This window comes from Lucilia cuprina, chromosome 5 (genome assembly GCF_022045245.1).
Source record: "Lucilia cuprina isolate Lc7/37 chromosome 5, ASM2204524v1, whole genome shotgun sequence".
Classification (NCBI taxonomy): Eukaryota; Metazoa; Arthropoda; class Insecta; order Diptera; family Calliphoridae; genus Lucilia; species Lucilia cuprina.
In genome coordinates, this window is record NC_060953.1 from 21,309,557 (window position 1) to 21,336,348 (window position 26,792).

Below are 26,792 nucleotides of genomic sequence, written 5' to 3' on the forward strand. Positions count from 1 at the left end.
TGACAGTGTTTTGTTAAAAGTCAACTGTTAATAAACTTTTAAGAAGTTTTTTTAATTGGTAAATACCAAAAAGTAATTATCTTCAAGAATTATATAAATAAAATTAAAAAGTAAGTTGTCATTTTTACATTAAAACACTATTTAAGGAAAAATAACAACTCATATAAGATATTTAATATTAAAATCAAATAGCTGTAATAATAAAAAAAGCTTTGGATTTAATTATTCTAATTATAGGTACTTTTTTAGCTGTTAACAATAGCATTTTCTATGACCTATTATATGATACTAATATTCTTAAGTTGTTGAAAGTGTATAACTCCTTAATTAGAAAAGAACAAACAAAAAATAGTATTGCAGTATTGTTGTCAAAAGCAATATTCCATTTAGGGTCAATAAGGTGTTTCTATAGTTAGTCACTGTAAATAATTTTAAAAATAATCCATGACTTAGTAATTTCAGATCTTTATACACGGTTTAATTCCAAGTTATTAAAAAAATGTTCACGAAAGGTAATGTTTTGATTCAAAACAATAAATAATTTTTATTATTTTTTTTAAGAAAAAAGTAGCTTATATTGTAGCCCCTATTAAAATATTTCTAACTGAATTAAAATATAAAGGGTAAGTTATATATGTCTTATTTTATCACGCGGTTCCATTAAAAATGTTAATTTTTTGCAGAAAATGACCGTTTAAACTTTGGTGAAAAATTTATTGGTCATAAGAGAACTCTATTTTTATTGCTTCCTAAAGTATAACAGGTAATTTCAGTAAATACAAAAGTATGTATATTAGAGTGCTCCAAGCTTGTATGAAGGAAAAAAAATTTATCCTACAGGCCGTCCCCCCACTAGAATTGTTCTATGGGTTATAAAAATTAGTCGTGCAAAAAATTAGGTCAATAGGATTACGTTAACTGGTGCCGCAACGGCTCTGAAGTTTGAAGATGCATTTGCATGGGGAAAATATGCAATTTTTTCAGTTTTCACAAAAGTTTTGTCATTAAACAATTTGTTTTGCATTTTATTGTCAAAGAATCGTAATGTGCACAGAATTAGCGTTACAAAAAGATAAAAAACACAAAAATTGGTTGAAAAATGTAAAAGTTATTAAAAATTCCCCAGTCCATTATCGTGTCTCAGTGCACTTGAAATCGAAATGTGATAAGCAGGGAAACCGAAAACATGCTCTAAAAAAGTGTTTTAAGCGCTTTAAATATGCCGTAAAAAACTCAAAATATGCTCTTAAAATTTAAAAAATATGCTCTAAAAATAAAGACATATTTGTGCGAATTTCACTGCTTTTGATGCTTCTCTTAGCCAGTTATGGGCGATAAAGTCATTTTTTGAGGGGGACTGTATATGGGGGGTAGGGTCAATTATGGACCGATCCTTATAAAATTCTACAAAAAGATTTATGTTCCCATAAAACATGTTTTCACCGCTATTGATGCTTCTCTTAGCCAGTTATGAGCGATAAAGTAATTTTCTGAATGGGGGCCTTTATGGGGGCTAGGCGAAATCGTGGACCGATCCTTATAAAATTCTACAAAAAGATTTAGGTTCCCATAAAACACATGTTTGTGCCGAATTACACCGCTATTGATGCTTCTTTTAGCCAGATATGGGCGATAAAGTCATTTTCTGAAGGGGGCCTTATATGGGGGCTAGGCGCCATTTCAATACCAAACAAACTGCATCAACTATAAGTATCTGTTGAAAATTTCAGCTCGCTAGCTACTTCCATTTGGACTCTATCGTGTTTTCAACAGACAGACGGACGGACATGGCTATATTGTCTTAGAATCTAATAAGGACACAGGATATATATACTTTTATGGGTATGACAAAAACAATATACCCCCATCTTTTTTGATGGTGGGTATAAAAATTTTACTTTTCCTTCCAAAAACCTATATAGGTTTTATATCATGAGCAACTAGTGTAATTAATAGAGTTTTAATGTAGCCAAGCGCAGAAAGAGAAACTGTTGTAGTGGTGAGAAAATACTAAAAAAACACTTAGAAAAAATATTTCATAGTTTTGCTTGTTATGGACAAATTTTATAACAAGTAAAATGATAAATTGTATAAACATAAATATAAAACATATTCAAAGAAGCAAAAAATGTTTATTTCTTCACAAAGATTAAAGTTTTTAATATAAAATGTTTTAAAAAAGCATTAAAAATATTGTTTTTATATATTTTTTTATTATGCATTCCTGAAAAGTTTTTGAAGTGTACGAGTTTTTTGCAATTATTCTCTTGTTTGCAAATGATGCTTTTTTAAAAGTTTTGTTTGCAATTTCTGAAACAAACCAACATCAACCTGCTTTGTTGAATGCTGTCCAGCAACTAAAGATCGTAAATAAAACTCACGCTCTTGCTATGAGTTTTATTTACGATCGGGTTGTGTACGCATAGGTACCAGATGATTTGGGTGCAAAATCGTCAATAGAATTTTGGAAATCGGTAAACTGTTACTCATAATAAACATATTTGATGTTTTTATTAATTTCAATTGATTTTAGTTAATATCTGTATAATTTAACAAATATAATTCAAAATTCATTATATCGAGTTCTTGTAAACATTGTTGGTCGTCTGAACTATAGTGGAAAATATAATCGATGCCAAAATGATTTAACTGTTGAAACGTGTACATAACTAGACTTTTATATAACACGACGTGAATATAAACATGTATGTATTTGAATAATTTGGTTTTCCCGATTAGAATTTTTCATTTTATTAACATTTATTAATTTTAAACTTAAAATATTTCAAATATGTGTCGATTTTTTTATGTAATAGATGACATTAGAGTAAAATATATGAAAAATTTTATAAAAATCCCTTTTTATGAAACGTGTACATAACTTGTCTTTTATATAACACGACGTACAATATAAACATGTATGTATTTGAATAATTTGGTTTTCCTGATTAGAATTTTTCATTTTATTAACATTTATTTATTTTAAACTTAAAATATTTCAAATATGTGTCGATTTTTTAAGTAATAAACGACTTTATAGTAAAATATAAGAAAAATTTTATAAAAATCCCTTTTCAAGAAAATCGTCAAATTTAGGGGTAAAATCGTCAAAAGGCCATTTTTGGCAATGAAAATCGTCAAAACGACGATAAATCGTCAAAGTGGGGCTAGGTGAAATAAAGCACCGATTTTAACCATTTTCAAAAGACTTCGTCCCTGTGCCAAAAAATACTTAGCCCAAATTTCATCAAATTATCTTCAAAATTGCGGCCCGTACCTTGGGCACAAGGTTTACAAAGACAGCTGGACAGTACGAAATTGGCTTCTATATTATGCACCAAGGCAACATAATTCACCCTTCCCCCCATCCCCGGATCTAAACCCCATTAAGCACGAGTGGGACAAAAAAGGTCGAAAATATCACATCAGTAGCCGCGAAACCCCTAAAACAGCACTAATTCAAGCTTGGTCCGAAATCACTCCCGATATAACGGAAAATTTAGTTACATCAATGCCAAGACGAGTAGCAGCTGTTATTGAAGCCCAAGGTGGATCAATAAAATATTAAAAAAGTGCAAAAATAATAGAGCATTTCCACGAAGTTCTAACTAAAATTTACCTTTTGAAGCTGTATGTACACTCTTTTCCCTAGAATTATCCATGTTTTAATTATTTTTGTTATATTTCTTAACATATTTTTTCTGTCTAAATAAAAGAATTTTTCGAAATACTTAATGTTCCCACCATCATTTTATTTATTATCTTTACGCCTAGAGTCCGACCGAACTCAAAATTTCGTTCGGTATCGAACCCGAACTTCGGTAAACTTGAAAGTTCGTCCGAACCCAAACTTTGTTCGGTTTTCAAAGTTCGGTGAACACGAACTTTTTCCTTAAATGAAAAACGCATTTATGATTAAAAAGTATGAATGTATAGTCGGGCGTAGCCGACTCTACACCAGTCTGTATGTTAAAAATGGGGGCTAGGGTCAAATGAAGCCCGATCATTACAAAAATCGGTAGTGTCATTTAAAGTTATATAAAACTATGTTTTGTCGACCTTTGTTGACATAATAGATCATTGAAATTAATTTTAAGCCCAAAGTTTTGTCGACTTTTGTTGATATAATAGATCGTTCAAATTAATTATAAGCCCAAAGGCCCTATTTGGGATACGGTTGTGTGGGGGCTTCGTCGATAGGCCTTGGGCCAAAAAAAGCGTGTGTGCCAAATTTCATCCAATTATCTTGAAGAGTTATAAATTTATAATAACAAACTATTTTTGTGAAATGCATATATCTTAATACTTCTATTTTTGGTTTTTAAGCGATTTATTGACAATGATATAATTCTCTATAAGAGCACGCAGAGAAAAAACATGTGGTTAAAATTATGATTGTAGTCTGAACATATTATCGTTGTTGTAACAATTTTAAAATATCTTATTATGACTAAATACCGTCAAAATATTTCATCATGATATTTTTTATTTATCATAATATTGTTATACATGATCATATTATGATCCAAGGTCATCAAAATTTCGTTTTCAATATGTATGGAAATCAAAATGAATTTTATTGAATTAGTAAAATTACAGTTTCTAAAAAATATATTTAATATAATGATAACACCGTACAACAAATTGGGAAAAATTGTTGCACACATGAGCAAGATCCTATACGTTGGAAACTACATACTTGATATAGTTAAACTACATTTTTGGTTTTTTATTTTCTTATCGTTTCTTCCTTTAAAAGGACTTTAAAGTTTAAAAGGAAGAGTAAGTATAATTATATTTAGCCTAAATTTGGTTTGGTCTAGTAGGTCAATATACGATTGGAAGAGGAGAATAACAGTATTTTTACAAATAAAATAGTTTTAAAATGTTAGAATAAAAAAACTAAAAAAATGTCCTTTTAAATTTTAATCCTTTAATATCCTTATTTTCTATAGTCAGTTTTTTTAGAAAAAAATATATGTTATATTTACAAATATGGAGTTGCAGACTCCCAAATTTCATGTCTTTATCATTATTAGTTCTTTGTAAAAAAATTAAAAGTTAAGATGTATTCAAATTAAAAAATTTTTGTTGAGAATATTTTGTTTAATTTAATTAATTATATATACCAATTATCCCAATGTCTGTTAATTTTTTATCCTAACGTTAAATTGACAGTTTTCAGACAAAATATCTACCAATTAAACATAACCGGTGGTTGAGATAATATGTCTAAAAATATATAAAATTTTATTTCGTATAATTATGACGATTTAGTGATTAAAACATGCATGTTCTGAAATCTAAAATCCACTTCAGGATAATATGATAAGCGCAATATTAATATAAATGTAAAATATAATATAATTAATATAAACATTAATATCACGATGAAAAGCTACATAAAAAAACATTTTATATATGTAGACATAAATCTCTCCTCTTAATTTTATAATATACGTATTAAAGGCCTGCTTATGACAACGCACACGATATTTGTTTAACAAATTGTCGCATTATTGTTGTCTTGTGCAGTCCTTTAATCTCTATTTGACTCCAGCCCACATTCAGAAAATATGTCGCAATTGAAATAAAATTCAACATAAATATTTTATTTGCTAAAATAAATCACATTTGAAAGAAATTTACAACTGGTGTAGGGTATGATATGCTCGGCCAAGTCCGGCTATACTTTCCTAACTTGTTTAAATATCTATGTATATCATGGTTTACTAATTGCACATGATATACCTTCGCACTGTTGTATTTTTAATAAAAACTTTATAATAAACTACTTTGATAACATTATTGGGATGTCAAAGATATTTTTAAAAGATATATAGAATTTAGAATAACTATAGAGTTCGGAATAATTGTGTTAAATTAAAAAGGAAAATATAATTTCCAAGAAAGGAGTTTTAACATGAAAGGATAAAAATGCAATATATCCTTAATCGATTGTTATCTTTTCATATTCTTCAAAGTTTCCACTTTTTTAACTTTTTATCATAGAGATAAAGAAACTCGGTTATTAATTAATTTATTGAGATATTTAAAAAATATTATAAAAATTAAACAAATGGAGCTATGAAGACCAAATTTCAGACTTTTTTACTCCATTCTAATGTCTTTATTATGAATATTTTTTGTTGAACAATTTCGTATAAAATTTCAAGGATAATAAAGGATAAACTTTTATAAGGATATTTTTTACATCTTTTTATTCTTAAAAAATAAAACAAAATACAAGATAAAAATACTGCAATTGTCCTCTTTAGTTTGATACCCATATTGTTATAATAGGGTGGCTTAAAATATTTTATAAAAATTTTTGAAAATTGTATGCACCTCAAATTTTAAAGTCCTTTTAAAAGGACAAACGATCAGAAAATGAAAAACTGAGTACGCAGTTATACCATATAAATTATGTGCTTTCGTATGTGTATGGTTTGGTTCGTGTGTGAAAAATGGTGTTGGACGGTGTTATATATGAACGTATCTTTGCTTTTTAATCTGCAATATTGAAATAATAATTAAGTTAGTTGAAATATTTTCTTCTTCTACATACGAAAATTTACAACATTGTTCTTTTTTCTTTTTAATTTCAACAAAAAAAATTAAATGTCAAAAAAAATAAAAAAATATTTTTTTCGTTTGAAAAACATTAAATCTTTTCGGGCTATTAAATATATATAAAATGGACAAAAAAATAATAAAATATAACGTTAAGTGATAAAAAATATTTTCAAGTTCTATAAGCCAAGAATTTTCGCGACTAAATTTTGAAGTTTGGAGAGAGAGTAAGTTTCTTACATATGTGTTGGAGTTACACAGAACTCGTCTGTGAGAAGAGCGTAACGTTGTTGTAAAAAAATGACAGCGTTTCACTTCTTAGTGATCAGTGGTTATAGTCTTTAATAAAATAATTAACTAAATAATTTTTAAAAATTGTCCAAATTTTTTATTCAACACCAAATGTATGTTCTGTCATACTTAATACTAAAATATGAAAAAGATGAAATTAAAGGACACAGGTTTAAATGATCATATTTTTGAATGTAATTGAGATATTGGCTTGAAATTTTTTGTAAAGGGTCGTGAATTTTCATATCTAACTAAAAAAAGATATTAAGGGATAAATATGGACTAAATTGTTGTAGCTATCTGCGACCCTATTAAAATTTTGATATAAATCATAGTTTTAGAAATTTAACAAATATGTAATATATGACAAAATCTTTATTTATGAACAAAACTCAATGAAATCTTCAACGCTTGTTAAATTTGTCATTTCAAATAAGAAAATGCAAAAAAATTAAAAAGGTCAAAGGGCATCCCGCAATTCCCAAAAATAGGAATGAAAATCCCAAAAAATGGGATTTTTTACATTTTTGCCCATAGGGTCCACATTTCTTTCAGGGCTGGGAAAATACTTTTGGAGTAAATGAAAAACATATTGAGGGGTCCAAAACTGCTTTCAGTTTTCTGATCCCAGCTTTGGGATTTTAGAACATGTCGCCCAAAGTTGAAGTTTTGATAAAAATAGGTCATATTCGGAAGGACGCAGTGGCAACATTTTCAAAAAATACGACAAGTTTTTTACGCCAAAGCGTTCTGCGTAAAGATACCTTTTAGAAAACTATAAAATTGTTATATGTTCTTAAAGAAAATTTTATTTTATTAATAAAAGAGTTAAGACAAATTTTGGGCAAAAACGGCAAAAATCTAAAATTTTTTGAATTTTTAAATTAAAAAACGTATATTTTTGGATCTGTAAATGATATTGATCTGAAATTTTTTGTATATTATTGTTAATTTTGTTGTCTAACTAACAAGAAAAAATTGAGTCCATTTGGTCCAAAATTACGCCCGGTATTCAAAAAAAGGCGGACCAAGGTATGGTAAATTTTGTATCACTAAATTTTTAAATGCCTATAACTCGGATATTATAAGAGATAAGTAGTATGCCCAAGCATGTTTTTTCAAGATCTCGGCATCTGCGGAGTTCATCTTCAAAACTTAAATTCGAATACTCCTTGGCTACGCTCACGCCAAATTTTATCCCGGTCGGATCAGCCGTTTAGAAATGCCAGATTTATTTCCAAAAAATTTCCATTCTGCCCCACTGTGTGATGTCTCAATACCAAGCTCTTCTAGAGCTGATATGATGATGTCGGGTTTGACGTTGTAAAAGGCTTCTTTTATGTCCAGAAAGGCCACTAACGTGTATTCACCAAATTCCAAGGACTTTTCTATATGTCCCACTAATGAGTGTAGGGCCGTCTCAACTGATTTGCCTTTGGTGTAGGCATGTTGTGAGGGGGATAGGAGCATAGGATCTATTGACGATCTTATGTGGACGTCAATGATTCTCTCTAGAGTTTTAAGCAGAAACGATGATAGACTTATGGGCCTATAATCCTTTGCCTTAGAATGCGTTGTTTTTCCTCCTTTGGGGATAAACGTCACATTGCATTTGGTCCATTGTTCTGGTACGTAAGACCATGTAAGACAGGCTTGAAATATTTCAAGTAGCCATTGTATAACTAATTCTGCATTATATTGCAGGTTAGCTGGAATTATGCCGTCCGGACCCGGTGACTTATATGGGTTAAAACTATTTATTGTCAATTTTATCATTCCCTCGTCTATAGTGATTCCGATTGGGGTTTGACAATACGTTTGTGGTCTTTCCATTGTAGTATCCAATGGTAAGTTACCTGGAAAATGAGTGTTCATTACCGTCTTGCTTTTGGATGTAGCCTTGAACGGTTTGTGATTTAGACAGGATTTTGCATAAACGACTTGTCTCTGAAGAGCTACAGAAGCAGCTCCATGAGCAGCGTTTAGCATTCCTAACCTGATTCTTAAATTTATTCAATGAGGCTTTATATATGGACCATTCACCTGATCGTTTGGCCTCATTGAAAAGTTTGCGACATTTATTCCTAGTTTACTTTTACCCTTTGGTATCGAAGGTTTGCATGTTCTTCTTGTTGCTTGATTAAGAGAGCGTGTAAGGTTGTCTACAGCTCTGTCAATATCTGCTGTATTGTTTATTTCCGGCGTATTTTGAAGAAGACTTGCAGGAGAGGCTATAGTAGGAGAGGATCCACATTGTGGATTCCTCTGTTTCCCATGCTGTTGTTACTGTATCTTCATCACTGTAATCAGATAGAATGAAGATATTTGGGGTGCATTTAGCAAGTATGCAAGATCTAATGTTACCTGTGCCTTATGCGTATAGTATTTTATAGCCTTTTACGTTGATTCCAAGTATGTTGCCGTTATGGGTCCACGGCTCTTGGATCAACGCTATATCCTCCCCTTGATATCCAAGGTGGAGGTGTAATGCAGCCGAAGCTGCTTTAGAGTGGTGAACGTTCACTTGGATCACCTTCATCTTGGTCAGGGTCGTAGACGACCCTGACCAAGCCCTGGCTATCAAATAGATTCCCAATCAAGTCTGTACTTGATTGAGCGTCCATTTGTTCGTCAGAGTTAGTGGTATCGTCTACCTTCCCTCCGTCCGTGCTTACCGGTTTGGGCTCTAGTTTGTCGTCACCTCGGTAGATGCGCAGCTTGATACTATCAAATCCGTAGTATACTTTGCCTTGCTTCTCTCGGAGTAACGGCAACGATTCCTTGTTAAGGACCACGACCGCCTTTCTGTTAGCACCTTCAGGTTCGGTGACCTTGACTACCTTCCAATTGTGGGTAGGTAGGTCAGGGTTTCCGCTCTGAAGGTACGCCAGAATCGCCTCTGGTTCGTGTGGTTCCGCCGGAATAACCGTGATTGATCTCGGTCTGCGAGGTATCTCACTAACCGGGATCACGTCAAGTTTCGCGCCGGGCCACACTTCCCCTATAGACGTAACCGCCAACTTAAGCAGGTTTGCTGAGCGCTCGTATGTGCACGCCAGCAGTTTGATGTGGCCTTGGTACCAGCCAGCATCATTATTCTGCGAAGATGGACCGGGATTCTCTTTGAGAATTTTCCAATACACCTCCAGCATTTTTTGACGAATTATCAACCATTTGTCCTGAGAGATAGCTCCGTCGTTGACACTCTTGTCAACAATGGCCCTAACTAGCGAGTTTTTATCAACTTCGCTGTAGGGTCTATTGACTATACGAGTCTCGAACTGCTTCTGACGTTTAGTCTTCGGCTGTGGGACTGCCTGGAGAGCATGTTCTTTCTCCGATCGCTGCCGTTTAGGCCCTGCAGATGTAGCTTGGTCCGCTGCATCTGAGGTTGTAGGAGGGTTAGAACACTCCGACTTTAGCTCAATCTAGGGACGATTTTTCGTCCGTGGTAAGCGCATCGACCGACTTAACTCCAAGTCGCTCGACTAAACGCATGGCGGCACGCCTTTGAACAAAAGCCTTTCTGGATGGATCTTTGCGACTAGGGGGTTTTTGTTAGCCGTGAGGGCGGTTGAGGGAGCATTTGTTGGACCCGACATCGTGTTCGACGATCCAACCTGTCAGAAGTCGCGGGGGTCACTGCTTGGTCTGCAGTGCCCGAGGCAGGGGTGTTTGCTGGCGTACCAGCTAAGGCTTGTGCAGCTGATGAGGTGCTTGCCACTACGGACAAGATTTCCTCGCTGCGTTTAGCCGTGCTATCACCAGAAGGTTGGATAGCAGGCTGTTTGCAGTCCACCAGTTTAGGTTTCCCCAACTGGCTTTCCACGGGTTTTTTTTATTGTTTGTTTTTTTTGTTGTTTTTTCCATGTGATTCCCACGAGTAGGCGCGTAATGGTTGGACGACCCACGCAGGGACGGCGTACGTGGACTAGGCTAAGCATTACAACCGATCCGTGCCCTGGCATCGGAGGGGAGCTGTTATCGACTAGTCCTCTTTAACCACTAACTAGCCATTCAGGTTCTCGGTACTGCTTCCAACCACCTTAACCTTACAAGTGTGGGATATGGGAAGGGGTTATTGGGATTGGATTGAAGAGGGATAAAACTGGGTAGATTGGGAAATAGGGGATGGGGGTGGGGGATGGGGGTGGGGTTGACAGTTTGATCTGACAACTCCACACGGAATATCATCCTGTTACAAACAATATGTTTAAATATATCCTGTAAAAACAATTTTTTACGTACATATTTTAATATATTTTTACATTCATATGATCCTCTAAGTATTTATATAATTTTTTCTAATTATATTACATTTTACAATCAATACAAATACATTTTAATGCCCCACATAAAAAATTAAACATTAATTTAATATATGTACATTCAATAATTTAATTAAAAAATTTTATAATTAAAATTTGGTTATTTCAAGCATACATTTTTCCCATAATATACATAAAACATAGATAAAATAAACGTTTTCAATTATTTTCTAAATAAATTTTGGATATATCTTGCATACATTGCACAGTGGGCCAGAATCTTAATTTTTTGGAAATAAATCTGGCATTTCTAAACGGCTGATCCGATCGGGATAAAATTTGGCGTGAGCGTAGCCAAGGAGTATTCGAGTTTAAGTTTTAAAGATGAACCTTGCAGATGCCCCAGGGACGGACATTGTATCACTTTTAAAGCAGAACTGTATTTGAAAATTTTTAAAGAATTTAAGAAAGGGACACTCTTACCCCAAAGGAATTTATTCTAAATTTGGTGTATGTTGCATTTTAGTTTCCTTTTTGATAAATGGACTCTTTGAAATCCATGGATTTTATGTTTCATTGCTCATATGCATTGTGACACTTTTGAAATTGTTATAACGTCCATAAACACTAATTTTAGGGTGATTTTTCTTAAAAAATGTTAGGGTTATACTTCATAATAAATTTTGACCCTAACATTGGGGCAATTTTTCGTTTTATATTTTGGGGCCATAATTCGCAGCGCCTCAGAAAATTACTTTATCGCTCATAACTGGCTAAGGAAGCATCAATAGCGGTGAAATTTGGCACAAACAAATTTTATAAGAACATAAATGTTTTCGTAGAATTTTATAAGGATTGGTGCACAATTGACCCTACCCCCATATAAAGTCCCCTTTAGAAAATGACTATCGCTAATAACTGGCTAAGAGAAGCATCAATAGCGGTGAAATTAAGCACAAACATGTTTTATGGGAACATATCATTCTTTCTAGAGTTTTATAAGGATCGGTCCATAATTGACCCTACCACCCATATAAAGTACCCTTCAGAAAATTACTTTATCGCTCATAACTGGCTAAGAGAAGCATCAAAAGCGGTAAAATTCGCCACAAACATGTTTTATGGGAACATAAATCTCTCTGTAAAACTTTATAAGGATCGGTCCATAATTGACCCCACCCCCATATAAAGTCCCCATCACAACATGACTTTATCGCTCATAACTGGCTAAGAGAAGCATCAATAGCGGTGAAATTAGGCACAAACATGTAAATCTCTTCGTAGAATTTTATAAGGATAGGTCCATAATTGACCGTACCCCACTAATAAGGTCCCCCTCAGAAAATGGCTTTAATGATCATATCTACCTTAAGAAGCATGTACATATATAGCAATAAAATTCGACATAAAAAGTGTTATAGGGATAAAAATCATTTTCATAAATTTTATGAGGATGGGTTCATAATTGAACATAACTCCAAATAATGTCCCCTTTAGAAAATGACTTTAACGCTCATTACTGACTCAAAAAGCGGTAAAATTCTACATAAACAAAGGCTCCATATTAAATTTTATAAGGATCGATCCTTATTGAAAGTGGGCAATATCGGTCCACGTTTTTGCCTAGCCCTCATATAAATAACTTTATTGTTCCAGAAAATAACTTTGTTGTTCATAACTGGCTTAGAGATGCATCAATAGCGGTGAAATTCGTCACAAACATGTTTTATAAGAATTAAAATATCTTCGTAAAATTTTATAAGGTCCCCTTTAGAAAATGACTTATTACTAACTCAATAATATAAGTACACTAGTAAAATTCTACATAAACAATTTTTGTACGAGCTTAATGCTCTTTATCAAATTTTATAAGAATCGGTCCTTAATTAACCCTATCCCCTTGTAAAGTCCCCTTCAGAAAATGACCTACATAAATAAGTTTTGTACTAGCCAAAAAATTTTTTCAAATATAAAGGAAATCTATCTATAACTGACTCAGAACTTACTGGATGTAACGCTCCAAACTCCCTATGCCCCTATTAAGGTCACCATTAGAAAATTACTTTAAAGCTTATTACTGGCTCAAAACTGCGACATAAACAACATTTGTATGAACAGAAATCGTTCTAAATTTTAGAAGTATCCTTATATAAGATTCACTTCAGAAAATCATGTTAACGCTCATGTATGGCCCAGAAGTTCTTCCAAATTACAGTAGTACTGAAATCAGAACTGAAATTTTTCAACTGAATTTGATGAGGATCGGTCGATAACTATCAAACCCCCATATTAAGTTTTCTCGAGAAAATTACGTTAAACCTCATGACTGAATTAAAAATACGAGTACAGCGACATTAGATACAAACAATTATTGTATAAACCGACGTGGATAGGTCCATAATTGATTATGGTTATAAATATTGGATCAAACAAAATTAATATTTTTAATTCGAAATAGCACGGTCCATGCTTAAGCCCTTATTTGAGGCCCTCTTCCAAATATTTCCCTGATGTTTATGTTAATACTGACATGTGATTCAACATAGATCGATAATATCAAAATTTATTAATAAGAATAATTTGAGGGTGGGTATATATGATTCGGCATGGCAGAATACTCTTACTTGTTGAATATTTTATTTTTCATAAATAAACTTTTATGTTGAATTTTACCTTAATTCCAAGGGTTATGTAATTTATTGATAAAAAAAAATTTTTAAATAAGGCTTTATATAGGAGTATAGGTCAAATATGTAAATCCTCGGTAAATTTGGGAAAAGGATATATTTTTGAAAAGCAGTTAGTTTTGTTGAATTTCATTGAGATACAAATGGTTATGAGTCAATTTTAGACGTTTAAGACATTTTTTGAAGGGGGTTTTGTATTGGGGTCGATCATTACGAAAATCTGCAATGTCATTTATACTTATATAAGACTTATTTGTGCCATTTTTTAGAGAGATAATATTATATTTGACGGGATTATGGCATAAAAAGCCCAAATCGGGAGATACGGTTGTATGGGGGCTTAGGTCAAATTGCGTGAAAAAAATTTTTAAATGCGCTTAGCTATAGACAGTGTGTTTTCTATACACTTATATTCACTTAATACTAGCATTACGTTGTTGTTCTTAACAGTATACAAGCAAGAGTAAAACAACAACACTTTCGTATTCATTGCTGGTATACATTGACGAGACGTAGATTTTGTTTTTGTTTATAGCAGTGTACACTTAATAAGGTAGCCTCGTCCGCACAGCTGATCATCAGCTTTTACAATCTTATCTGTCAAAATTCCTGTTTGTTTACATAGAAAAAAAATCGCAAAAGGTGTAAAAATTTTAAAAAGTGAAGAAAATTATGGTTTTAAAGGAGTTTTCTAGGTCAATCGTGATTAAATGTCTTTGTTATCCTTCTCTCTTGATAAAAAAAGAAAATCTTTAGCTCCGGCATACGTTCCAAATCAGTTTCAACTATTTTTAACACGACCAATCACTTTTCACAAAAAACACGTTTAATTCGGAAAATTGGTCTTCCCAATAGATATAGTTATGATTTTCAGACATTCCACGTTTAATTAATATAATATATTAATATTAATAGTTGAAAATTTAAATAATTGCTAAAAACTCATTTTTTATTGTGTTTATTTGTTGTTTTTTCATTCTACACACACAGCTTTTTTTGACAGATTGGATTATTCTACAATAACAAATCGCCTGTTGTTTTTGTATTGTTGTATTTGTTGTAGCGACGAGGCTACCTTATTAAGTGTACACTGGTTTATAGTAAAAAAAATTGTCTTAAAAAGCACTTGGAAACAGAATTATTGAATATTCGGATCTCGCCGATATCTGGGGTCCTCTAAAAACTGATTTCAACAGACAGACACACGGACGGACAGGGCTTAATCGACTCCGCTATTTATAAGGATCCAGAATATATATACTTTATGGGGTCGGAAAATTATATTATAGAAATTACAAACGGAATGACAAACTTATATATACCCTTCTCACGAAGGTGAAGTAAGAAATTATAGTCGGCCATATAATACCTGTTAAAAAAAGTAAAATGTGATTAAGTTTTTACAATACTTAATATACAGATATACTTAAGCCATTTTTTGTTGAATAAAACTGTAAAAATTTAAGTTAAATTTTGAAGGGGGCTTTTTATAGGGGCTAGGGTCAAATGAGGGCCTATAATTATAGAATTCATGAGATTCACCAGGGCTAGTATAGAACATGGTTTTCCAGCTTTTTGTCGACATAATCATAATTATGCCGCCAGACAACTGGGTCTTGTTGTATGGAGGCTAGATGAAATAATGCACCGATGTTAACCATTTTCAATAGGTCCCTGGAACAATAGAAGATTATGTACCAAAATTCATTAAATTATCTTCAAAATTGCGACCAGAAGTTTGATTACAAGATTTACTACATACACACATAAATATTTTATAAACATTTATAAAGATATAAACAATTACTCTTTTAATTATAAATTTAAATTATTTTGGAGTCCTGAACTTATAAGTGCACCCAAGGCGAATTCAGTTTTGCAACAACATTTTACATTTATTTTGTTTTACGTAATACACTTACTCCGTACAACTGTTTCCAAGTTATGCGTTGTTTGCATTGATTGCGTGCTTTCGTTTCACTTACCACGTTTGAGGTTATGTTTAATTAAATTGGTGAAGACCAAATAATACTTTTGATTAATTAATTATTCGGGGCTCCAACTTCCTATATAAAGGTATAGGTCGATTGGAGGGCTACAGAGTAAAAAAAATATATTTTATTAAATAATAAAGATAAAGATATAAAAATTTATTGTAAAAATATTTTTATTTTGAATGTAAAAATGTTTGTTTCAAACGAAAAATTCTATTTCGGCAGATTAATTTTCTTCATATATGTGATCGCTACGAAATAAACCAGACGAAATAATAAAAACAATTATAAGCTGATTGAATAACATCACCTGCAGCCCAAATTTTACCAAATTTTAATCCTACCAAATTTCTGTCAAAAACCTACCAAAATCGTTTATAGGCTACCACAAATTAAGTAAAACTGTTTTTGAGAAATGTGTGACTTTTTAGGTATTTCGTCGCCTAAAATGCAAAAGGGTCTAAGATATGTATATACGGTTATTAGATTCAACCATATTGGCAGAAAAATGTTCAGAATATGTCTATCGATCGTGTAAACATACAAACCGTATCACAGCTTTAACAACACTATTGAAAGTTTTATGATACATTTATTTCTTAATATTCTTTTTTAATTTGTGTAAGGAAACGTCCTTGGGTTTTATAAAACCCAAACGACTTAGCAACAGGAAATTTCTATATCTTGTACCTAATGACATAGAAGAGATCATCCCGGAGTTTTCTTCTAGCAACTTATACTATCTAGCCTCTCGTTTTTCGGGGCTTTTTTTGAGGTATCCGTACCTTCGAGGTTGATTTCGCCGACGTGGTCGTGGGATGTAACAAAAATTCAACAATTAAACACATTGAAGTTTTTCAAAATAAAGTTTTAAGACACATGATCAATGCGCCATGGTACGTTCGAAATCATGACCTTCATCCTGATTTAGGCGTAGAGTTTGTCAGAGACGTAGTGAAGAAATTTGCAATATCACACCACCAAAAGTTATCAACACATGTGAACAGTAAAGCCAGCAGACTTAACTTCATCCACTCTAACGCACTCTAACGCATTAAACCACATGATCTGGTTTAAATAAAACAGTATTTTGGATATATTTAGTGTTATATCTTATTCTTACTACTAATCATTGTATTTATTCGAAAAAATCTGCTCGTTAGTCAAATTAGACTAGTCGCAGAATAATAATAAAAAAACATATACCTCTTTATGATTTTTATACATAAATAGCTAATACCCGTTGTTCTTCGCTACCCCTATCGAAATTAATTACATAATCAAGAAAATTATTTATTTAGTTATTAAATAATGCAATTTATCTTAAAGGTTTATTATAATTTCATTTGATGACAATATATTTTATTTAAATTCTAAAATAATACATTAATGATCTTTTAATTTTATTCTTAAAAAATAATTTCTATGGAAGATACTTCTGGAAGATCCGCAGAAGAATCTTCTAGATGAATCTTGGAAGTAAAGTATTGCCAAAGACTCTTCTAGATGTGACTAGGATGTCACTTCTTGAAGTGACTACTTAGTATCATCTAGAAGTGTTCCTATCTTATCTACTAGAAGATGAGATTTCTCTTCTTCTATTTGTATAAAATCTATAAAAATAAATCTAAATAAAATGAAATTTTGTAGTTTTTATTGAAATAATTGAAATTAAAATAGAAAAAATTATTGATTTAACAACTAATAAAAAAAAAAAAATAATAATAATATATGCACATATGTATCAAGAACTTAGAATTATTTAGATAATAATTTATAGGAAATCTTAATTAATCGCCCAACTGTTCACTGGTATTCTTCCAAAAATTGTAAAACGTTGGACTCTAAAATATTTTTGTACTTCATAAATTTTATGATCAATCTATCAAATTGTATGAGTTTGCAACTAATTAATCCTTCAACGAAATAACAAAAATAATGTTATAATTAAAATATAATATACATTAGAGTGCTCCAAAAAAAACTAAGTTTCGAATTTTGCCCGTCCCCCACCCTCTAAAATTGTTCTACGGGTTATAAAAAAAGGTCGTGCAAAAATTTAGGTCAATAGGACTACGTTAACTGGTGCCGCAACGGCTCTGAAGTTTGAAGATGCATTTACAAGGGGAAAATATGCATTTTTTCAGTTTTCACAAAAGTTTTGTCATTAAATAATTTGTTTTGTATTTTATTGTCAAAGAATCGTAATGTACACAGAATTAGCGTTACAAAAAGATAAAAAACACAAAAATTGGTTGAAAAATGTTAAAGTTATTAAAAATTCCCCAGGCAATTATCGTGTCTCAGAACACTTGAATTCAAAATGTGATAAAAATATAAACATATTTTTGAAAACAATTGTGTTACTTAAAATACATCTGTAGTTACTTGAATATGAGTTTTTGTCCTTATAGAATAACGTAAACCTGTTCTCAGCTATGGTGGAAAAATTTTGATATTTTTAACGGTCGTTTCAAAATTCAAATTTATTTTTTTTAATACTTTGTTAAACAAATTTCAATATTTTTGGGAGAACTCATAGGGATTTATGGACAACAGATAAGGGAATAAAACAGTAAAAAAATTAGGTCAATACCTCTTATAGTTTGCCTGTACCTGCAATTTGAATTCAGGGGATTTCGAGAAAAAACATTTTTATGTAATATTTTGCAAAATTAGCCTTTTTATTAAATTGTTGTGTATTTTAAATGGAACCTTTTGTAAATTTATTAGTCCACATATTTCTGAATAAAAATCAAGAGTTTCGTGCAATTTGGGCGCCATTAACCCATAAACTTTAAAGGTCAAATTTTGTAATATTTGCAATTTTTGATGGAAACTAGTCGAAATTGTTTCTATTTTTAGGTACATTATCACAAAACATAAGAAATTTATTTATTAACAACCGATATTTACAATAATAGTGAAAAAAAATTAATTAACCCTTAAACGGCCTTGGGATCAAAATGACCCCAATGTTTTAAAAACATGCCAATTTGGACATATTTCAATAAAACCCGTTTGCAATCCCATTAATTCAGCTTAAAAAAATTTAGACATTAAACCATTTTGAATATGATGTCAATTTGAACGATAATACTTTTTGTAATCGATTTAAATTTGGTATTAAAAACTAAGATATCATAATCTATATTTGTGATATAATTTTCCAGTTTTATTTTTATTTTAAAATATTTAATGCAAATAATATTTAAATACATTTTTTAGATTTCATTATTTTTATTTATATATATTACATTTTTTATAATACCCAATTGTTTTTTTGTTGTTTTTTTATCAATTTGCTGAATTAATGGGATTGCAAACGGGTTTTTTTTGAAATATGTCCAAATTGGCATGTTTTTAAAACATCGGGGTCATTTTGACCCCTAGGCCGTTTAAGGGTTAATTATTTTTTTTTCACTATCATTTTAAATATCGGTCGTTAATAAATAAATTTCTTAAGTTTTGTGATAATCTACCTAAAAATAGTAACAATTTCGACTAGTTTCCATCAAAAATTGCAAATATTACAAAATTTGACCTTTAAAGTTTATGGGTTAATGGTTCAAATTGCATGGAACTCTAAATTTACAAAAGGTTCCATTTAAAATACACAACAATATAATAAAAAGGCTAATTTTGCAAAATATTACATAAAAATGGGGTTTTGTCGAAATCCGCTGAATTCAAACTGCAGGTACAGGCAAACTATAAGAGGTATTGCCCAAATTTTTTTACTGTTTTATTCCCTAATCTGTTGTCCATAAATCTCTATGAGTTCTCCCAAAAATATTGAAATTTGTTTAACAAAGTATCAAAAAAACTAAAATTTGAATTTTGAAACGACCGTTAAAAATATCAAAATTGTTCGACCATAGCTGAGAACAGGTTTACGTTATTCTATAAGGACAAAAACTCATATTCAAGTAACTACAGATGCATTTTAAGTAGTACAATTGTTTTATTAGAATATTTTCAAAAATATGTTTATTTTCTTATCACCAGGGAAACCATAATATGCAAATGCATGTTTTTTGTGGTGCGTCGTATGGACTCGTGGATAAGATATTTATACGTTTCACACCAATTTAAGAATTTTGGCATATTCTGTGTACATTACGATTACACCGTACAACAAATTTGGGAAAAATTGTTGCACACATGAGCAAGACCATATACGTTGGAAACTACATACTTGATATAGTTAAACTACATTTTTGGTTTTTTATTTTCTGATCGTTTCTTCCTTTAAAAGGACTTTAAAGTTTGAAAGGAAGAGTAAGTATAATTATATTTAGCTTAAATTTGGTTTGGTCTAGTAGGTCAATATAGGTATCGATTGAAAGAGGAGAATAACAGTATTTTTATATATAAAATAGTTGTTAAAATGTTAGAATAAAAAAACTAAAAAAATGTCCTTAAAATGTTTAATCCTTTAATATCCTTATTTTCTATAGTCAGTTTTTTTTAGAAAAAAATATATGTTATATTTACAAATATGGGAGTTACAGACTCCCAAGTTTCATGTCTCTATCTTTATTCGTTCTTTGTAAAAAAAATAAAACTTAAGATGAATTCAAATTAAAAAATTTTTGTTGAGAATATTTTGTTAATTTAATTTATTATTTATACCAATTACCTACTCCCATTATCTCAATGTCTGTTAATTTTTTTATACTAACGTTAAATTGACAGTTTTCAGACAAAATATCTACGAATTAACCATAACGGTGGCTGAGATAACAGGCCTTAGTGATGAAAACATGCATGTTTCGAATTCTAAAATTTACTTCAGGATAATATGATAAGCGCAATATTATTATAAATATAAGTTATAATATAATTAATATGAACATTAATATCACGATGAAAAGCTACATAAAAAACGTTTATATATGTAGACATAAATCTTTCCTCTTAATTTTATAATACACATATTAAAGGCCTGCACAAGACAACAATAATGCGACAATTTGTTAAAAAAAAATTCGGCCTGCTTATGATGGCGCACACGTTATTTGTTTAACAAATTGTCGCATTATTGTTGTCTTGTGCAGGCCTTTAATCTCTATTTGACTCTAGCCCACATTCAGAAAATAAGTTTTTCTTCAATATGTCGCAATTGAAATAAAATTCAACATAAATATTTTATTTGCTAAAATAAAAACACGATATACATAAATATTTATGTATATCGTGGTTTACTAATTGCAAATGATATACTGTTGTATTTTTTAATAAAAACTATATAATAAACTACTTTGATAACATTATTGGGATGTCAAAGATATTTTTAAAAGATATATAGAATTTAGAATAGAGTTCGGAATAATTGTGTTAAATTAAAAAGGAAAATATAATTTCCAAGAAAGGAGTTTTAACATGCAATATATCCTTAATCGATTGTTATCCTTTCATATTCTTCAAAGTTTCCACTTTTTTTACTTTTTATCATAGAGATAAAGAAACTCGGTTCCACAATAACTAATTTCTAATTTTTCTACATAATATTTTAACAAAAAATGGACTTTGAAATTTTTAGAGGGGAAAATTTTATTAATTAATTTATTGAGATATTTAAAAAATATTATGAAAATTAATCAAATGGAGCTATGAAGACCAAATTTCAGACTTTTGTACTCCATTCTAATGTCTTTATTATGAATATTTTTTGTTGAACAATTTCGTATAAAATTTCAAGGATAATAAAGGATAAACTTTTATAAGGATATTTTTTACATCTTTTTATTCTTAAAAAATAAAACAAAATACGAGATAAAAATACTGCAATTGTCCTCTTTAGTTTGATACCCATATTGTTACAATAGGGTGGCTTAAAATATTTTATAAAAATTTTTGAAAATTGTATGCACCTCAGTATAGAATCTAGAATCTTCAAATTTTACATGAAGAACTTTGACATTTATGTGAACATTTAGAGAAAAATAAGAATGATTAATTAAATACTATACAATATTATTCTCCTTTTTCCTAGCTTACATTAATATCCTTATTAGCGTTCCAATCCAAACCAATCCGCTTAGAATCGTTTTCTGAGTCAATTAAGCTATGTCTGGTTGGCTGTCCATGTAAATCTTGTGCGCCAGGTACAGGTCGCAATTTTCAAGATAATTTGTTGAAATTTGATACACACTCTTATTTTGGCCCAAGGACGAAGCCAATTTAAAATGGATAAAACGATCCATTATTTCGTCTAGCCCCCATACAACCGTACCCCCGAATAGGGGCTTTGGACTCATAATTATTAAGTTAAATGTTCTATTATGTCAAAAGTCGGCAAAGCTTAGTTTTAGAGAACTTTTAATGACTTTACCGATTTTTGTAATGATCCGGCCTCATACAAACTCCTTTCAGAAAATGACTTGAAGGTCAAAACTCACATACGTTAATAAAACTTTTAAATTCTACATAAATAACTTTGAAGTAGACGTGAATTCCTCTACCAATATTTATAAGGATAGGCCCATATTTTCCCCTACTGCCCTTTGAGCCGTCTTGAAAAAATCTCTTTTTTGCCAAAAATAATTTAAAATATTCCGGAATAAAGTTAAAAAACAAATAAAATTCCTTATTTTTTAATAATTCCCATTTTTAACATACCGACTGGTGTAGGGTATCATATGGTCTGCTATGCCGGACTATACATTCATACCTGTTTTTTAGGGTAACAAGGCTCACTGGGTACAGGTAGTGTATCTATATAAAAATTAATGTTTGTATGTTTCTTTGTTGGGACTTTATAGGCAGTTAAACGGCTGGACAGATTTTTCTGAAATTTTCACAGTGTCTTCCAGTCGGTATGGAAGGAACTATAGGCTACATACTTTCTACTTTAAAATTTCTGGGAAACTATTAAAGTTATACATTCAAAATAAGTATTAAAAGTCGCATATCTCAGAAACTGCAAAATTTATCTCCGAAACTCAAATTTTGTATGATCCATAAAAATATTTTTGATTAAAATGGACGGTATTGCTATAGTGGGCGTGGCATCTTCCATATGAAGAAAATCTTTAATCTGACTACTTTAGGGTCAATATGATTATTTAGGGAAAAAGGGGGCGTACTAGATTAGATACAAAAATTCACTTATCTGAGAAACTGTTAGAGTTATAATCTTAAACTTTTGCACGATAATCTTAAGCATCCATGTAAACATTTTAATACATTGGCGGGCTACCGATAGAGAGGGACGTTGCTCCTCCCATATGAATGAAATGTAGAAAAATTCGTTTATCTGGGAAACTAAGAGAGCTAGCATCTTAAAGTTTTGCATGAAGAACTTTAATATTCATTTGAACATTTTGGGGAAATTGCCGGATTTCATATGAATTAAATTCAAAATTTCGTACATCTGGGAATTTATATTATTAAAATTTTTCATAGGTTACATTGAAATCTAAATTAACATTTGAAAAAAATTAACGAACTTTCAATAATTTGTGTGACATCCCCAAAATGTAAAAAATGTTTATATAAAACTTTTATAGTTAAAATGTTTTTAACATGTATACATTGATTTTAGGGTAGGTTTAGCTAGTTTTGTATATAAATACATACTTACAATTCTTTAAACCATTCCCGTATGTGATCGGATATATCTTCCATTATCTGTGGCTTATATACTTGTAACAATCTAGTGCGCTCATCAGTTATCAATTGAACATATTTTTTATACAAAACGTTTTGTTGTAGTTCCTTTTGATATAATTTAATTGCGTTATAGTTGCATTCTTCCGGACTATTAAGTTTTTTTCCTTTTCTCATACCATATAAAAATAGTTTAATGTTTTGATTCATCTTTAAAATCTTTTTGGCTTTATAGTTTTTCCACGCTATTTGAATTTTTGAAGCAGATCTTTCCAATTCTTCTGAAATGTAATCATCACCTAATGGAAATAATCAGAATGAGAGAAATTAACAACATAGACTTATGGTGTTCGCGTAAAAGCGATTGAAGTTAAAATTTAGGAAAACACTCTTGTGAATTTGAAAATGTACACAATCCAATAGAAGCCAGTGTGTAAAATTAAAATGTATTTAAGTCAACGATTTTTTGTCCAGAAATTCGTATAAAAAATAAAAAAACTGTCTGAAAAGATATATATTAAAACATGAACTCTGCTGCATCACTTAAAGGCCTTATAGAAAAAGCTAAGACTTAGCTTTCCCGACATATTAAATTTTTATTAAAAAATTATTTCTAAATATTTACTTTATGCCAAGTTTACTTAAAGGAGACCCTAATGTGCAATGTTTACAAAAGTAGTTTTAAATTTCTAAAAAAACAATAATTTTCGACATCAAATATGTATTTTCATACAGGTGCTATTTAAAATCATATTTACAGACAAAGATTTAAATATTAACGAATTTTTAAAATGTTTACTTTTTCTAACATGATATGAAAATATTTAAATTTTATTAAACAAGTATGAATGTATAGTCGGACATTGCCGACTATATAATACCCTACACCAGTCAGTATGTTAAATAAGTGGATAATTTTAAAAAATAAAGCATTAAATTTGTTCTTTAACCGTATTGTGGAACATTTTTACGTATAATTGACAAAAAACAAGGGTATGGGGGCTATGGTCAAATGAGGCCTGATCACTATAAAAATTAGTAGCGTTGTTTATCGTTCTAAAAATAAGTTTTGGCCTAAAAGACCTATTCGGGGGGTACGGTTGTATGGGGGCTAGGCGAAATAATGGACCGATTTCAACCATTTTCAATAGCGTTCGTCCTTGAACCAAAAAAAGAGTATATGTCAAATTTCATCAAATTATCTTGAAAATTGCGATCTGTAGCGTGCGCACAATCGACTCAGAAAGTGATTCTGAGCCGATTGGTATACTTTAAGGTGGTCTAGAACCAATATTTTTTGGTATTACAAACATCAGCACAAACGCATAATACCCTCCCCACTATAGTGGTGTAGGGTATAAAAATGTAGTTATAAATACGAAACAATTTGATTTAAATATTCAGTAAAATAGTTAAAATTATTAAAATAACAACGACGTCGTTTTGACTGATTCTTTATTATACTTTCCCTTAGAAAATTTAAACATCTTTATGAAGATGAATTATTTTAGTCGTTCGCGAAATAATAAGGCTATAAATAAAAATGTTAGAAAAATATTTCGTAAATAAAATTTTAGTTTTATAAATTTTCAAAAAAAATTGCATTAAGTCCAACTTTTTCGTTTATTATTTCATATGTAGAAAACTTCCTCTATCCATCCTAAACATTTAAGTTTAGTTAATGCCTAGCTTAGTTAAAAACTAAAGGCTCTGGAAATACATGTGTTTGAAAATTTAAAGATCTTCGTAAATTTAAACTTGTAAAAGTTATATGTTTAATATGGCATTTATTAAAAACAATTTGATCTTTATAAAATGTTTAACAAAAAAGTTAAATGAATTTTAAAGTATTTTTAGAAAATTCGAATTATTCGACATTTTTAATGTCGAATTATTCAACATTTTTATTAACTTAAAATTATTCAAATTCAATTTTTATAACTTCAAAAGTTTTACAAAAAAATATTTTCAGCTGTAATTCAGAGAAGTTAAATTTTTAGTAAAAGTTTTCCTTTAAAATTCAGAAAAGTCCATTTGATAGTGAGGATTTTCATTTGAAATTAGGAAGAGAACAATTAAAGATTTTTGATTTTGAATTCAGAAAATTTTAATCGAAAAATATGTAAATTTTTTATTTACCGTTTTGAGAAGAACATAATTCAGATAAGTACAAATGATATTTAAAATAAATAATTTCTTTTTGATTTAAAATGAAAGCGCAAGAAATAATAAAAAATACAAAATGGGAGAAAAATGACGGATTTTAATCCATATGAACTAAAATAGTGAAATTCGTATATCTGAGAAACTATTAGCTAGAATAATAAGTTTTGTTTTTCAAAGCAAATTTCAAATATTTTTGAGAAAATTAGTAAAAAAAATTAGTAAAAAATTTTAGTTATTGAACCGACGTATTATAAAATCTATCTAAATATTCTTCATATTTCCTAATAATACAAAATTGTTTCTAAGTAACGTCAAATATTAATCAATATAATCGTTATGTTTTTGTCTGATTCTCTCTTAATTTCATTGAAAGTTTTCTATAAATTCTATATTTCTTATGGAAGAGTAAATACCAATTCATTTAAAGAAAAACATCCTAGCAGTTCGACGTGACAGTCCCGAACTGACCACTTAACCTACCACTTGTGGTGGCACCTAGCCACCCGACTACACAGGTGACCAATCATTTTAACATGGGCTTGTCCTACGAGGAAGTCAATCGTCACTCTACACCCTACAAAGAGACAGTCGAAAATAGTCAAAGGATGGTAATCTCCAAATGGGTTCTTGGAAGTCAGTCACATTAATTGCTATTTAACTGGCGCTACTTTTCTTGCTATAAAACTAGGACATGGACGTGTTCTACGATAGTGACGATTTACTTTTATTGTTGATGACTGGCCCAAAACATGCGAATTGAAGCCAAGGTGGTAAGATATTAATGGAAATAAAGGTTAAAAATTTTAAGTGTCTACTCTCTAGAATACCATGGGACAATAATGTGACGATTAATCCGAAAGCAGAGTAGGTAAAAATATCGCTCGCGGTCGCTATTTTATTAATATCGCTCTTTTTAAAATTAAAATCGCGAGTTTTGTTTTTAACACGCGAGCACAATTTTAATTCGAGTTTTTTGTATTATCTTCGTAAGCGATATTTACACGTTTTTGTTTGCGAGTGGAAAACGATTTGAATTCGAGTTAAATTCGAGCGGAAATTCAGCAAATGTATGTTTGCAAGAAAAAGGTTTTATGATGGCAATAAAAAAATTACTAGCAAATAATTATGTGTGGTTATGTGGCCGTAGATTTTATGACGGTCACAAAAAATTAATTCAAAGAAAGTGTTAAAAAGAAAAT

General features: G+C 30.6%; 1 protein-coding gene across 2 annotated transcripts in view; it reads right to left on the reverse strand.

Annotated features, from left to right (window-relative positions):
• The window catches only part of LOC111683114 (IQ and AAA domain-containing protein 1-like), a 158,513-nt gene that overhangs the window by 62,260 nt on the left and 69,461 nt on the right, over window positions 1-26,792 (reverse strand). For both annotated transcript variants that reach the window (XM_046952888.1, XM_046952887.1), the window contains exon 2: window positions 23,402-23,726. In XM_046952888.1, the coding sequence (XP_046808844.1) occupies window positions 23,402-23,726 (325 nt within the window). The remainder of the gene's footprint in view (window positions 1-23,401; window positions 23,727-26,792) is intronic.